The 14687-nt window shown below is 36.0% G+C and overlaps 2 protein-coding genes across 3 annotated transcripts; both read right to left on the reverse strand.

Annotated features, from left to right (window-relative positions):
* Positions 1 to 826: 826 nt before the first annotated feature.
* On the reverse strand, positions 827 to 4993 carry LOC120338349 (proteolipid protein DM alpha-like). Of its 2 annotated transcripts, none has more exons than XM_078116704.1 (2): positions 3718 to 4993; positions 827 to 3261 (listed from the first exon to the last, which is right to left on the reverse strand). In XM_078116704.1, exons 1-2 carry the CDS (start codon positions 4920 to 4922, stop codon positions 3102 to 3104), a joined length of 1365 nt encoding a protein of 454 aa, XP_077972830.1. In that variant the 5' UTR covers positions 4923 to 4993; the 3' UTR covers positions 827 to 3101. The 2 variants fall into 2 exon arrangements, with proteins under 2 accessions (XP_077972830.1, XP_039262268.2); XM_039406334.2 differs by having other exon boundaries at positions 827 to 3264.
* On the reverse strand, positions 4975 to 14296 carry LOC120338336 (autophagy-related protein 2 homolog A-like). The gene has a single exon (XM_039406314.2). It carries the CDS (start codon positions 14294 to 14296, stop codon positions 7475 to 7477), a length of 6822 nt encoding a protein of 2273 aa, XP_039262248.2. The 3' UTR covers positions 4975 to 7474.
* Between the last annotated feature and the right edge of the window lie 391 nt (positions 14297 to 14687).

The raw sequence follows: 14687 nt of genomic DNA on the forward strand, positions 1-14687 counted from the left end.
GATTCTGCTGGACTATAATTTTATTCCGTTACAACCTGGCTCTGAAAGTTGTAATATATATAACAGAATCAATTGTCGGACATTACAAATTTCATCATGGGCTCAAAATATATATGTTAAAATCTTTGATTTTTTAAAGAAATGGAATATTTTTGGTTCTTTTTTGTTGCGGTTTTGTGATGAAATTAAGTTTTCTTTTGTTTCATCCGCTGTATGCAATGTTTGGATCAATTTTTTGTTTAGTAATTGCAATGGCTGTAAGTTTCCAAATGAAACGTGGTTGGAAGTTTTGAAAAAATTGGTGTTAGCAAATGTCCCTCCAAACCTCATACAAAAAGCATTGTCCGTTTCAAATCTAGATATATTACAAGAAAAACCTTTTGACCCTAAAAATGAACGAGATTTTCTGATCACAATAGAAAATTGCATCACAGAAACTCGGTCTTGTAAAATTCAAACTACAGAATTTTTGGAGAACGAAACTATTGTGATTGATAATCCAAGTTCATGGACAATATTTAGGGGTGATATAGATGGTCTTCCCATAGGTTTGATGCCTGGTCAAGATAAGACAATGCTTTGGAAAGATCTGTCTAGTGATAGATTGGAGGCTGCAGAAAATTTCATTGACAATCTTCCCTCAAATGATGTTGAGAAAAACAATTATTTTCATGAGGGATTCAGTGAAAGCCAAATACAACACTTTGCTAATGCAATTGATTTACTATAATATCGCAGATAATAAAAGAATTTTGTCTATATTTGCTGTTGTTTACTCCAGGATTGAGAGACCTTCACTGATTAGGTATGGAAGCAAAAAGACATGCGGTGTTATCAGTTGTGTATTATACAAATTATCAACAAGAAATCAGTAAAAAATGATATAATATAGAAATAGTAAGGCACACATAATCATGTGAAATCCAGTCCAAATAAAGAGCAAGTACAATGTTTGGTTTTATTATTACTATTTTATCAGCAATATTTACAGCAGGGGTTCCCAAACCGTACCTCGAATTGTGTCGGAGTGATAAGAATGTAGGGCGCTGAAGAAACCATGTTAAATTTAGCAGTTTGTACCATGGCTTACTGTAAAACAGGCCCATAGGCATCCCTCAATGCTTATGCTATGAAAAATGTAGGTGATTTTTGTGACATCACTGTTTGGTTTTAGCATATTTTACTTAATACCACCAAATGACCAAACTCAAAAGTCCTGTGAAAAAAGCTCTAAAGTTCCATGAAAAATATATATATTGACCTGGGGTCGCACTGGACACTTGAAAGTTGTCTTTGGGGTCGTCCTGAAAAAAGCTTGGGAACGCCTGATTTACAGTAATAAACAAATTGAACTGCAGAATATATTATATTTAAAAATCCCACCGTGTCCAGAGAATTGGCATATTGTGACTAGTAGAGGAGTATTGATTACAGATATAGGAATCATAAGTGGGTGATAGACAGATTATTATGTGAAACATAATTAAGCATAAAATAATAATAGTAAAATAAACCAAACAATGTACTAGCAAACACAATGCAAGATGTTGCAATATAATATTGGGATTGAGTGTCTATTAGCAAAAACACTATGCATAATAACAATGTTGAGTTACAAAAAATTTGGCCTGGCCATTTTAGTTATCTGGTAATAAATATTGTATAAGGGATCCCAAAATAAACAATACTCGAGGGTCCAATCCAAGATCATGTAAAATGAGAATGTAAAGTTCTAAGCCTAAATATTATAATGTGTACAGTAATATGCTTTATAAAACAATCATTTCAGGAATATAAGTACCTTTCCGGAAGTTATTTTACATATATCAGATTTCTCGGACCGTGAAGCGCACTTTAAATCCCCTTTTTCTCAAAAATTGGTCATGAGGCTTTATTAACTGGTGCGACTAATGTATACGTATGTATTGATCAGTGCTTCATTTTTCAACATTCGAAAAGAATTTAAGAAGCCCACTTGAACCATATTTTGTGAAAATCTCATCAGATTTCATTATAACAGTAACATCAAGAAAAGCATCATTAATAGCAAAAAAGCTCAAAGCTTACAGACAATAGATCAAACTATTAAAAAGCGCAATGTTCAGCACTTTAATTAATCTAAGAAACTATAAACAGATAAAATATATGAAACTCAAAGCATCACAATTCAGTAAGCAAAATGAAACAGTACCAATGTTTAAAATAAACACAATATATGAAAAGTTGAAGATGCTCTCATTCTAGATAAGTTCACAAATTAGAAAATAAGCATTTGAAACGCCTAACATCCCTACTCTAGATATTATGCAATATGAAGATCCAAATAATGAGTGTGGAATATAAAGTGTATCAGTAGGAGATATAAAGCAATATATGAAATGAGTTGCAATAAAAAAATGCAGTGCAATATGAGCAGTGCAATATGAAATTGAAAATACAAATAATTCACAGAGGACAATTATTGATTCAATTTTGCAACAGATAATAGTTGTTCAGGAAAATTGAAATCAGTGAAGAATATGTATCCTAAGACCAGCTTTTGTATGTAATAGAATACATTCATTGTATTAAAGTGTACAAAAGGGGTATGTCCTGCTTCCAGAGAAAAATTAATACCAAGGATGTCACAAAATTATTAAAATCATAATGGCACCTAGTTGAAAATTGTATTCTTTACAATAGTAACATTGAAAGAAAGATAACGGTAAATTTGAAATTACTAATTTTTCCAGCTGATGGTTGACTTATTATCTGGCTCATTTGATTTTATTCTGGGGGAATATTCAATTTAATAAAATACAGCAATATTAAAAGCATGATCAGAAACTGGATAAAAATTAGATGTATTATAAAACTAAAAAAATTGGTCATCGAAGGAATGATAGGTTGGCATGTTCTTTTCATTTTATTGTAAACGAAATGTTTTGTTGGCAGTATGTGTATAACAAATACATGTACTAAACATTGATGCAATATATTTGAGTGCTCATCGTAACATGTTTATCAAAATTTGCAATATAAGTTGCATGTTCCAGAAACATTTGATCAAATTATATACAAGAATGGAAGTGACCAAACTTTGAGGTCTATAAAAGCATTGCTTAGTATCTTTTGTAATAGTAATCTACACCAACATGACTATCTTTTTGGAATCTCTGCGGTGGAATGTAAGAGGCACTTGGTGTTCCTACCGCTTCGTTGTAAGTTGGCATTCTTCCATCATCATCAAAGTGATCCATCTCAATATCTTTTGAACGACGCCTTCTAAGATAGAAAAACATAAGAAAAATTACAAATTGAAAGGAAACCTGTCGAAATTGTGAAGCTTGTTTAGACTTTACTGGTATGCGTGCAATAACCACCAATTACTCAAATAAATATTTTTGTAAAGAACATATCAGAGTAACCTTGGATTGTGAGTGAATTCATTATACTCCAGTAAATAAATCTCAACTTAATCTAATATAATCAATGTTTATTAAAACATATCGACTATTTGAATACTTAGTGTGAATTAGTTATCTATTTCGAAAGTTTGTCATTTCACTATGGAAGTCAAACCCCACGCCGAACTGGAATGATTTTTATCCCTTTCAGAAACTAGTGACCGCTTTACATAGCCCCGCCCAATATGAAAAATGTGACAATGTATGGAAAAACAGGTTTATTGAATAGGCAAACCTGTTTATGCTTTAAAAACACATTTATGAATTTTACCTGTATTCTCCATTAGATCCATTTCTTGTTCCAACCACGAATGGAGGAGCAGTAGCATTGCTGCTAACTGCTGTACGATGGGTCATTGCAGGGGAGTAAGAAGCTACAGTTTGGGCCCTGCTTTGCCTCGGTCTCATGTATCGTCTCTGAAGGTTGTTGTAGTTTCCAGTGACAATCATTAATGAGTGCATCATAGCTATTATATTGAGAAGAGCTCCAGAGAAACAAACGAGCATAAGTTGCCAGGCGTGGGAATAGTTGTCACAATAATCTTGTAGTTGTCCGACAGTGCGCCTACTGCTGTCTCCTGGTCCGCAAATTTTTCCGAAATCTTGATCATTTGTGTTTTTAAACATAACGATACCGAACTGTACAAGATCGAGACAAATATCTTTCTTCACACCTTCAGAAAATCCACGATGTTCCATATCATCGCATCGAAGCATGACTACTCTGTAATAATAGACGCCGAGTGTCGCAAAACAGAGCCAGAACACCCATCCAAGTAAAAGCCCATAGGATAGGAATATGATAGAAACACTACAACACACCCCAGCGCTTGAGCTCTTGCAACCTCTAGTAGAAGAATGGATTTCATGAGTGCTCCGTGAACCATCAACCACGACAATAATGGAAAAAACGAACATGAAAGCAATGATGCCACAAAACGACCGTTTGATGCCGAGAAACACTTCAGGAACTCTGTTTCCAAGATCCTCAGGATTCCGTAGTTCATAGCGATTATCGAGACTGCTTTGTCCACCGCCAACTAAGAAATATTCTGGTGGTGGATCTCGTGCTGGGTTTCCATTTGTTGGACCATATCGTTGATAAAGTGCTTGTGTTTCGTCCAGAACAGCCCACCCTCCACCGATAAACATTCCTGTGCCAACCCACATCAATATCATGCATATGGCAGATGCAATCGGCAGTTTACCAATAGTAATCAAGCATCCGACACAACTAGAACAACATCCAGCACTTTTACGAACTGCTCTTTTGCGTGTTGCAGCTATATTCTGGGCAGGAGGTGGGTCCGCCAACAATCGCTTGGATCCACTAATTCCACTGTTACCACCATGGACGCTCGATTCATTTGTGTGATCGTAGAATTCCACAACTTGACCTTCCTCATCAATGTCGTAACCACGGTAACCATCATCAATATCAGGAGGTCCCATATGATCCACACTATGTACAGACATGATGATAGTTAAACTTGGTGAGAACGAGAAAGCAAAATCAACTAATTAAAACCTGATAATAAAACAGAAATGATATCTTTATTATTCAAATAACTTTTCAACAAATAATCTCGGCATATACAGTCAGAGATGAGGCACATATTAAAGAAAAATTTACCGATCACAAGAATTAAGCCTTCGCTAAATGTATAATTTGTACATATTCAGAAAATGAAAAACAATTCTTTACGACAAATGGAAATATTCATAAAGTATGTTAGTAAAAACTGAAGCAAATTTGCCCAAAATATTTGCAATAACTGAAAACAATACGAACACAAATTTGCGATATTCAACTGTAAAAAATTAATTCCAAAATACGCTGTGTGGGAATTTTCACTTTAAAAAAGGCATTATTAACCCAAAAATTTGGACTATCATGCCAGACTGATCTATATTTTTTTAATACGGAAAATGCTACTCTCAGTTCAGAATTAATGCCATTGGTGTGCTATGGAAAAACTGCTTTGAGATGGGATGAATTACAAAAATAATAACAAGCTATGAATAATAGTAGCTCGTCTTTTTAAGATGCACCACGATATGAAAAATAAGATAGAGTGAAAACTTGCCCAATTGCCTGGCAGTAAATTATTATGATATATAATTGTAACATGCGTCCTTCAAATATTCCTTGGAAAATTTAATACTAAAGGTATGACATTAAATTGAAAAAATGATGACAGATATGAGCTCGTTAATTGGTTTCGATGATCAATTATGAATAGGAATTTAAAACAAATACAAGTTCAAATTTTCCATGTGATAAAAAAATCGCTCTAAGACCTGAAATTAAATCTAGAATAATAGTATAATGAACAATAGAAGCCACTTATTCAAAATACTAGAAAAAGAATAAACACAAGAACTAGTTATAGCAAAGGATAGAGCAATGAACATAAACAAAAAAGCATTGAGTTTGGGCCATACCTTGTACGAAGACTGTCTAAGCCCAAACAAAGAAATAAACAAAGGCCCAATTGATCACACTGAATTATAATAATAGCTGTTAAAGCAATCAAATATATAAATACACTCAATATGGATTTTTTAAATGCCATTGTTTGTCACTGTTGAATTAGATGTGGATTATCGTAAATTTAATATACATGAATTCTTTATAACTTTTCTTCTGTTTCGTAAAAAGTGGAACTGACATTGAAAACTGACCCCAATAGACCAATTAGCACAAGGTAGATTAAGGTCATACAAATACATGAAAAATAGGTCAAAACTATATAACTGACTTTCTCAATATAGAATACATTCACATAATAAATGATAGATTCTGGAGGATTCATAAAGTAAAATTGCTCATTTTTGCGGAAAGAGTTTTTAGTTTTTTTTTGTAGTTTTCCCCAAAAGTTAATTGTCAAGAAAGAAAAAAGGTTGAGAACACCTGGTCTAGGCAAATGTATGCTTTATCATCCTTAGGTCAAAAAATTTGCTGTTTGTAACAATGATGGTTAGGAATATGAAAGATTCAATATCTCCATTCACTCTAAACAAGTCTGCACTAATGGTATTATTCGAAAAGCTAAAATCCTCGAGGGAAACGAAAACAAGAAAACATTATTATGACCAACAACAATAAAGACAGGATAAACAAATGTTATTAAAATAATTGCACATTTATACAAATTGATAATATATACATTACACAGTGCGATAAATATACTTCAATGTACAGAGTAACCAAAAGCGTTCCACTCTTAGAACTTCAATACCATCACACACATCACACTATTTCAAGAGTTTCAAGACAAAGGGGCAAAGGTTGAAAGAAATTTCGGAAAAATTTTATTTGAAAAAAAAATTACAAAAAAGGATTTCCTTTCAAGCTGATTTCTAATTGAATAGCGATATTCACCATTGTATCTCAATAAAAAGTTAGTTTGAAAATGAAAAATTGACATTCCCTTATTCTTCTCAAATTTTTTTTTTTCAAATTTCGTATATTTTGGTTGAAGCATCCATTTCATCAATATAACCCGTATATGCAATGATTTGATTTAATTCAGGTTCTTTGTCGCACAAATTATGTTTGTGGTGATACAAAATCTAGTGGAAGTGGAACCCTCTGTAATGAGATCAAGATTTTTGTAAAATTTACACAGAGTACATACAGCAAAATAAAATAATAATAGCACCATGCAGTTTACTACTACGCACTCTTCATTTATATTGTCTAAATAGTGAATAATACCGGTTGAAGTTCATACATCAAATGAAATAGTGATTTTGTACCGTTGAACACTCGTTTTTTAACACTTTAAGGAAATTAGTTTGAGCTGCTATATATGGTCAATTGATTTCTCAGGCATGTGTGGTGGAAAGCAGCTATTTGTCATTTTAAATTATTTGTTTGAAAAAAAAAACATGTTCTATGCCAAAGTTCACACTAAGTATCTGTGTAACAATTCTTTTCAAAAGATGAATAATCGAATTGTAAAGTGGAAATACTAAATTAATAGGATAATTTGTGAATGAATTCACTACTAATGTTTATAAATCTACAAAATTTCTTGAGAGTTCATGTCTTTCCATTTATCTTCATCTTGCTGTTTTGCATCTGGTTGAATTTGGTTTCTTATTCCACTCAGGACATTTGTAGTTGCCTCTGTTGCCATTATGACAGGTCGAACCAATGCAGGAGGTATATGTCTCAAAACTCCTCCCACAGCACCTGTGACACCTTTTCTTCCATGCTCCTGTTGTGCGACTCTAACTATAGCCCCGGCTGTGTCTTCTACTCCATGTTTAACAACAGTTAAAGCATTGTTCATTCCTTCTCTGATATCAGCGGGTTGTCGACGTATTGCATGGTTCCCAAGTGTACGCCAGTTACGTTGCGCGTACATCTCACGTCTATAAAGTTCAGCTGGAGAGACGAGCTCGTATGTAGTTTCCGCAGCAAATTGAATCAATCCAATCGCACGATTAGTAATTTCCAGAGTGGCCATAGCTGTTGATGTTCCGAATGAAGTTGCACCTCTTTGCAATCCTCTCACAATTCTGCCATCTTTTCGATATTGCTCAACTGGTAAATATACCAGATCTCTGACACCTTTGAATAATTGTACCACAGAATGCATTGGGCCGACACCACCTAATATCAAAGGCAGTTGATTTGCTCTGATATCAGCAGCCCATTCGTTTAACAAGTATGTGATAAGCTTATCCACGCCTAGAACACCGTGGCGATTCACTACTCGTTTTAATTTTAGTTGTGAGCAGTTCAGTTGACCCAGGCCCATCAATAAACCAGATATTGTTCCTTGTTCTGTATCAATTCGTTTACCATGATAATCCAAACGTATCGGTACTTCAGGTGAGAATATAACTTCTCGGAAAAATGTTGGCTGCAAAGTAGGAAAACTGCTGGCGCTTCTATCAGAACTTCCACCACTTTTGACAGAAGGAGAACTTCCATTCAGCATGGTATTATTGTCAGGGGGTGTTCCTGTGGCCAAATTTGGTCCCTGAGGTTTTGGTCGTGTCATTATGGGTGATGAGTAAGGAGTGCCAAAGTTTTTGGGACTTGGGTGATTTTGTCCTGAAGGAGGTGACCCAACTGCTGTCTCATACGCTGACATAGGAGCAATCCAGTGGGATGGCGAACCATTTTCATCATTCGCAGCTGAAGAAATATCACTGAAAAACTTGGTTAAAAAATTGAGTGTGTCTTGATCAACGTTAAGTCGCAAAGGCTGCAATGAAATACGTAATCTGCTTTCAGTTGGGGTTCCTGCACCTTCTGGACGAATTTGTAAAACTTTCACAAGTAAAGCTTTGGCATGAGCTTGTCTAGGACTTGCTTCACTATGGAACCGATACAAGAATTTATTTATCTGTGAAGATTGAAGTTTATCTTTAATTTCAAAATCAGAAATAATAAGAACCGTTCTATTTGCTTCAAATGTATCTTCAGGATATTGCTCAAACTGACAACGTACTTTGGTAAGATGGACTTCCATCAGCATTGTTGAATCTCTAGAAGAACCTTGTTTACCAACGCTTAATGTTCTTTTTCTTGCATTATAGTGCATCGAGGATGAAATCTTTGATTTAGGAGACTGCTGTTGCACGGGAATATCTTTTGCTCTTGCGCCACTATTTTTTCTTGACGGAATATCTTGAGTTTTAAAATCAGATCCACCATACATATACCATATGCATGATAGCTCTTTCAAAGTGTATCGCATGACAGGAGAAGGGAAATGTTCTGGTGGCTGGAGTTGATCAATCTTCCCTGTGGGTTTGAAGTGGTTTTCTACCAAGGCAATGTGAGTTGTGTCTTCATCAAAATCTCCATCACACTTTCTGTAGGCTATCTCAGGTTCACTGCTTCTCTGTGAAACTCCGAAATCATCTTCAATTATACAGAAATCATCGTCATTGGGAGTTTCGGAATCGTGACGAACACCGGGTTTATGAAAAGCAGAATAATAAAAATCTTGGCCAGAATGTCTTGCAAAAACATCAGTTTTTCGATTTTTGACTTTTCGCTTGTTAAAATCATTTGGCATCATGACAGACTGAGACATAATATCATGATGTCTGCTTGGACGTGGTCTTTCTTTTTTGTCAGAACTAGATGAAAATGCATACATTGACTCCGTCATCGCAGATTTTGGTTTCGCCTCAAAAACATTAAAATCTGAAACGGCGTCTTCAAAAAATTCCTCCATTGCATCAGTGATTTGATCAGCAACATCGTCTTCTTCCTCATTTTGTTCGTTTTCATAAAAAGATTCGCTCGGTTCGTTTTGCTGCTGACTTTGTTCAGCGTAACCCATATCAACCTGACTTTGATAATCAGAAATAGAATCATCATCTTGCAGTCCTGTTGCTAAATCTCCATCGTCAGCAAGATATTGAACCAAAGCACCCAATGCAGCACAAGAATCAGCACAAGTTCTTAGCATGATAATATTATTCGAAGCTTGAAAATCGATCAGAGGTTCGTTGTTATTCATACCATGACCGGTTTCATTGTTCGAGTTTTCATTGCGTAATTTTAAACACATATCAAAGAAATTAACATCTACGACGCAGGCATAATCGTAAACTAGATCAACGTAGGACATATTTTGTTGATCCGTGATGTATACTTTAGCTTCATCAATGATAATATTCAAAGCTGACATGGGTGCCCCTGCAACAATATTTGAAGACAAAGAAAATGATGTTGCGGTAACAACAGCGCTCACTGGAGGAAACATGTTTACTGGTCTATATATTGCTGCAGAGTTTTTGACATTAAGATGAATTTCTGTGATAAAAGAAGGAGGTTTGTATCCCAAAACTTGGTCATCTGTTGCATCTACTAAATCCATTATTTGTTCCAGCCAGCTTTGTCCTGGTTTTGTGAATCTGTGATGTAGTGTGACACCGTTGATTCCAGCAGCCAGAAGGCATTGTTTCAATGGCCGGGCTTCTTCCGTTTGAAGCTTTATCGCTAAAACTATCATATTCTGTGTTTCTTGATTTTGTTTTCCACTGAATGTGCTTGAAATTCCCTCTTCACAATTCGTTAAAACTTTGTCCAAATGAGTTGGTGCATCTGCAGTCAACCTTTCAACAGGAGGAAGAGCAGCACCTAATGTTGGAACATCAGCTTTATGAAAAAGACTGAAATTTTTTATTTGTATACATACATAGTCAAGCAAAGGATTTCCACAATAACTGGCAACATTGAAAATATTTGCATCTTTCAACATAACCACGACTTCACCGTGTACGGAGTTAGATACAGACCCATCTGGGCAAATATAGTTACACTTCGCAGATAATCGGCCACATCCTATATAAGTATTGATAGAGATGAGGCTCTGTTTTCCAACTGACATTCCGTTTTCATTGACTGACTTGACAGTTCGCCTTGAAGCTCCAAGTAAAGAAGCTCTGCAGTAATTTGTACTTGTGTCATCAGAATCTGAACAAGAGCTTGACATGTTTTCATCAATTTCATCACTGTTCACCAACAGCTGACTTGCGATATCTAAACCCTTATCAGGGATTTGAAAAGTGCTTCCTGATAGATATGACACTGATCTAGAATCATACAAATTCTTTGATTTTCCGTGAGGTCTAGGAGCAGCCGGAGCCCACAGTAAAATGTCGTTATTGATCCGATTATATAAGTTTTCAAAAAATGGTTTTGAGACAAGAAAAGCATTTACTGCGGGAAGCTGAATAGAGATTGAAATGAGAGATGTTGAAATTGCATGATCAGAAAACGCAGAAATTTCAGACGAATCTCCAGGAAGAATCATTTCTTCACTGTTGTACATAACTTTACGCTTCGAAAATGGTGAAGGGTTTGCATCAGAAGAGCTATTATGTGAGCCAGACATGAATTCTTCATCCAACCAAGGGTCCTCAGAATTTTCAAACTTCTTTTTAGTTGGTGATGGTTGCTCTGTTAAAGTTGTGTTACCTTGTAGAAGAACGTTGTTGCTTTCTTCATGACTTGGGTTTATTGTTACTTTAATATGTGGATAATCCATCCCACTGTTTGCATCAACATGACCTCCTAAGGGTCCGATCACAGATGGACTTTGACTAATGCGTAGAAATGATTTAGGTCTCTCTGGTTCATCTGAGTAAAGAACGTGTAAATCCTTTACTGTGATTTCGAATTCCTGTCGTTGCTGTGAGCTAGATGAGCTATGCGTTTGCCATTTCTGTCCAGAACGAGATCCTACTTGTCCACCTGATCCAAGCGAAGAAGTTAGGAAAGCAATGTCATGAGCTTCAAGAATAAGTGTTTCATCTCGTAATGAACGATTGTACCATGGTCGTCGCTCCATTTCCGGTCTCAAATCTGCGATTGGAAATCGGAAATTGATTTTCAAAAATGATGCAGAGATGTTCAAATTTAATTGACGATCCTTATTATCCTCTGAAAGAGCTTCATTGAAAGCTGCTTGTTGGCTGTAAGCATCAGGAAGACTGTGAGCATAGCTTGTAGGTGAGAACATACTTGCGGCATTAGATTGTGCTTTCGTTATTGAATCAGGGGGATAAAGCAGTGTGCTCAATCGATCTACAATGCTAATATCAACTTCAGATTCACAAGCAGAGAGATGAACATGCAATGTTGTTTTAGAAGATCGATGACTATCAAAATTATTTATACTAATCTTGATATCAGGTGACATTTCCGATTGTGCTGTTTTCACCAAACCACCGGCATAAGGTTTAGGATCGAACACCAGAATTTCAGAATGAACAGAAACCTTTTTCTTTAGCACTGGAGAGCTTTTCGTTTTCCCACTTTTTAAAGAAGATTTTCTGGGAGCATCAATAAACAAACATTCAGTAATTTCAGCTTTACCAAATGAAAGTTCACTGCTGGATGTTTGAGATGTTTTTTGCTCACTGTCAAGATGTATATGTGCTGCTGTGAAACGAAGATGATCATGTGGACAACACACTGAAGCTAAATCACTTCTTAAAGTGTTTATATTTTTGTTGGCTTTGAGCGTTTCGTCAAGGAGGGTTTCACACAATGCATAATACTTATTTGACATTTCAACATGGCAGTTTGTAACACTTGTATTAGAAGAATCAACGTTGCTCTCTAAACTTGGCTGAGGTGTTAAGGACGAATCGACTTTATGGGAATGTGTGGGCGACGCTGATGGCGGCAGAGGATTTATATGAAGTACCGTGACTGCCATTGCTCTGATATGAAACTGATAATGACAATGGTTCGATGTTGTTTTATCTTCTTCACTGCGACTTGAGTGATGCCGTCTCAGACCATGTGGAGATGTACCATAACCATTGTATTTTGACTGGGCATGTTCTGTGCCAAAATGGTGATGGCCTCCACCCATTACTTTCGACGAAGGGTGCATGGGTGTCATTCTAGAACGGTTAGTATAGGCAGATGATGGCGTAAAACCTGTTGATTGACTATAAATTGAAGTCCCATATTCACTGTTTTCATACTCTGCTGCTTCTTGGGGAACATGTGAATACAATTTTGAACCTTCCATCGAAAAGAACTGATCTCCTTCATCAATATCTTGATAAGGCGGATTCGCCAAATAAAGATCTTCATTTCTTTGTCGATTACGTTTTCTTAATTCTTCTCTGTCTTTATCCGACGGTGAGGTCATTGCATTTGTAGGTGATAATTTTATCCCATCATGGCATGTTGCGAAATTATTTGTCTGCATTGATAGAAATTCATCTCTTTGGGGGTCGGGACTTACTGAAACAGGAGTAGCAATTCCACTTGCAAATTCCGCTAATAGATGGACTTGGTGTGGTGTAAGGAACATACTGCAGGATCCAAAAAAACATTCAGCATCAAGTTTCGGTGCAGATACATGTTCACTTTGCCGAATACGAAGTTTAACCTCTTGCCAGCCAAAAAATTTTCCAATTACAACTGGGCCATCGTATTTAGTTTCCTTCTGAGGCTTATCTAGTCTCTCCTCTATGATTTTCATCGTTTCAAACTCAGTGTGCGATATGTCAATTGGTTCTGTACCTCGTGCTTCTGGGCTGCCAGTTGACCCAGGTGGAGTTGTTCTCAACTGCTCTGGAAATTCATCCATAAGTATTTTGATACCAGTGGCTCGAAAATGCTTGCATGTAATACTCTCCTGTTGGTAAACAGTTTTTTTGTCGCCAGTGTGTTGAGGTTTCTTCTCGTGCGCTGGGGAAGAGTCATTCTTGTCCTCCATTGTAATTTCGTCAAAATATTCAATACGCTCTATATGAACTTCAAGACCAATACCCGTTCCAGAATTTTCCGGCAAATGTTCAACGCGAATCACCATATCTGTTAATGAAACCTTAATTTTTGATAGAACAGTTTCAATAGTTTGCGCAAAAACTTCAAGTCCCTCAAAAAGTCCTCCAGCAGATGTGTCTTGAGCTTCATCTTCTTCTTCTTTGAGGCAACCTTCAGCAAGTTGCATTGATGTTGTCATATTCCCAAGGCTTTTATACAAAGAATCAGTCATATTTCCATGATCTACGTCAGTGCGATACTTCGGTTGAAGCGTCACTTCCAACCCCTTGATTTCAACTTTACAATTGTCACTCAGTAATGCAGACCATGGGATTGTGACGACGATTGATCCAATAAAACCATCTACAATTTCCATAGGCACATGAGCCTGGTCTAACATTCCATTTAAAGCCCATATATCGAGTGCAACATCATTTACATATCCAGTTCCGTTATATAAATCCACACTGAGCTGGTCTAAGCGAAGTTTCTCCTGCAGGAATTGTCCAAGATAGTGCTGTAATAAATATCGGCATGCTCGCTTTTTTATTGATTCAGGCCATGAAGTAAACCACGGCATTGTGTCTCTTTTATCTCTCTTTATAGCATAAATAAAATAGTAGTTAATCAATGTACTTAAGAAGCTGGATTCTGGAAAAGCAAAAACATTTTAGGATAGCAGCAAAAATCTGCAAACAAATCATTTCAATGGCAGTGATTTGAATAACTCATGTTGAATATTATTATAAAACTAGTTGATAAACTGTAGTATAGTGAAGCAGCACAACCAAGAGTTATATCATAATTAGATGAACATACTAATATTACAGTAACAAAAAACAGGAAGTAAGATATAGTATTATAAGCAGTTTCTTTTTGATTGAGTCCATAATCATTAATAATCAGTATAAAGGCAACAAGTGAATGATAAAAACATATGGTGAGTAGCATTAAAAAGCATGCCAGGAAAG

Source organism: Styela clava, chromosome 10 (assembly GCF_964204865.1).
Source record: "Styela clava chromosome 10, kaStyClav1.hap1.2, whole genome shotgun sequence".
Taxonomy (NCBI): domain Eukaryota; kingdom Metazoa; phylum Chordata; class Ascidiacea; order Stolidobranchia; family Styelidae; genus Styela; species Styela clava.

Excerpts from the sequence above, each read along its gene's own strand:
- LOC120338336 (XM_039406314.2), bottom strand. The coding sequence starts at position 14,296 with ATGCCGTGGTTTACTTCATGGCCTGAATCAATAAAAAAGCGAGCATGC.
- LOC120338349 (XM_039406334.2), bottom strand. The coding sequence starts at position 4,922 with ATGTCTGTACATAGTGTGGATCATATGGGACCTCCTGATATTGATGAT. Across the intron at positions 3,265-3,717 it reads GGATCTAATGGAGAATACAG|AAGGCGTCGTTCAAAAGATA; the intron begins GTAAAATTCATA and ends TTTCTATCTTAG.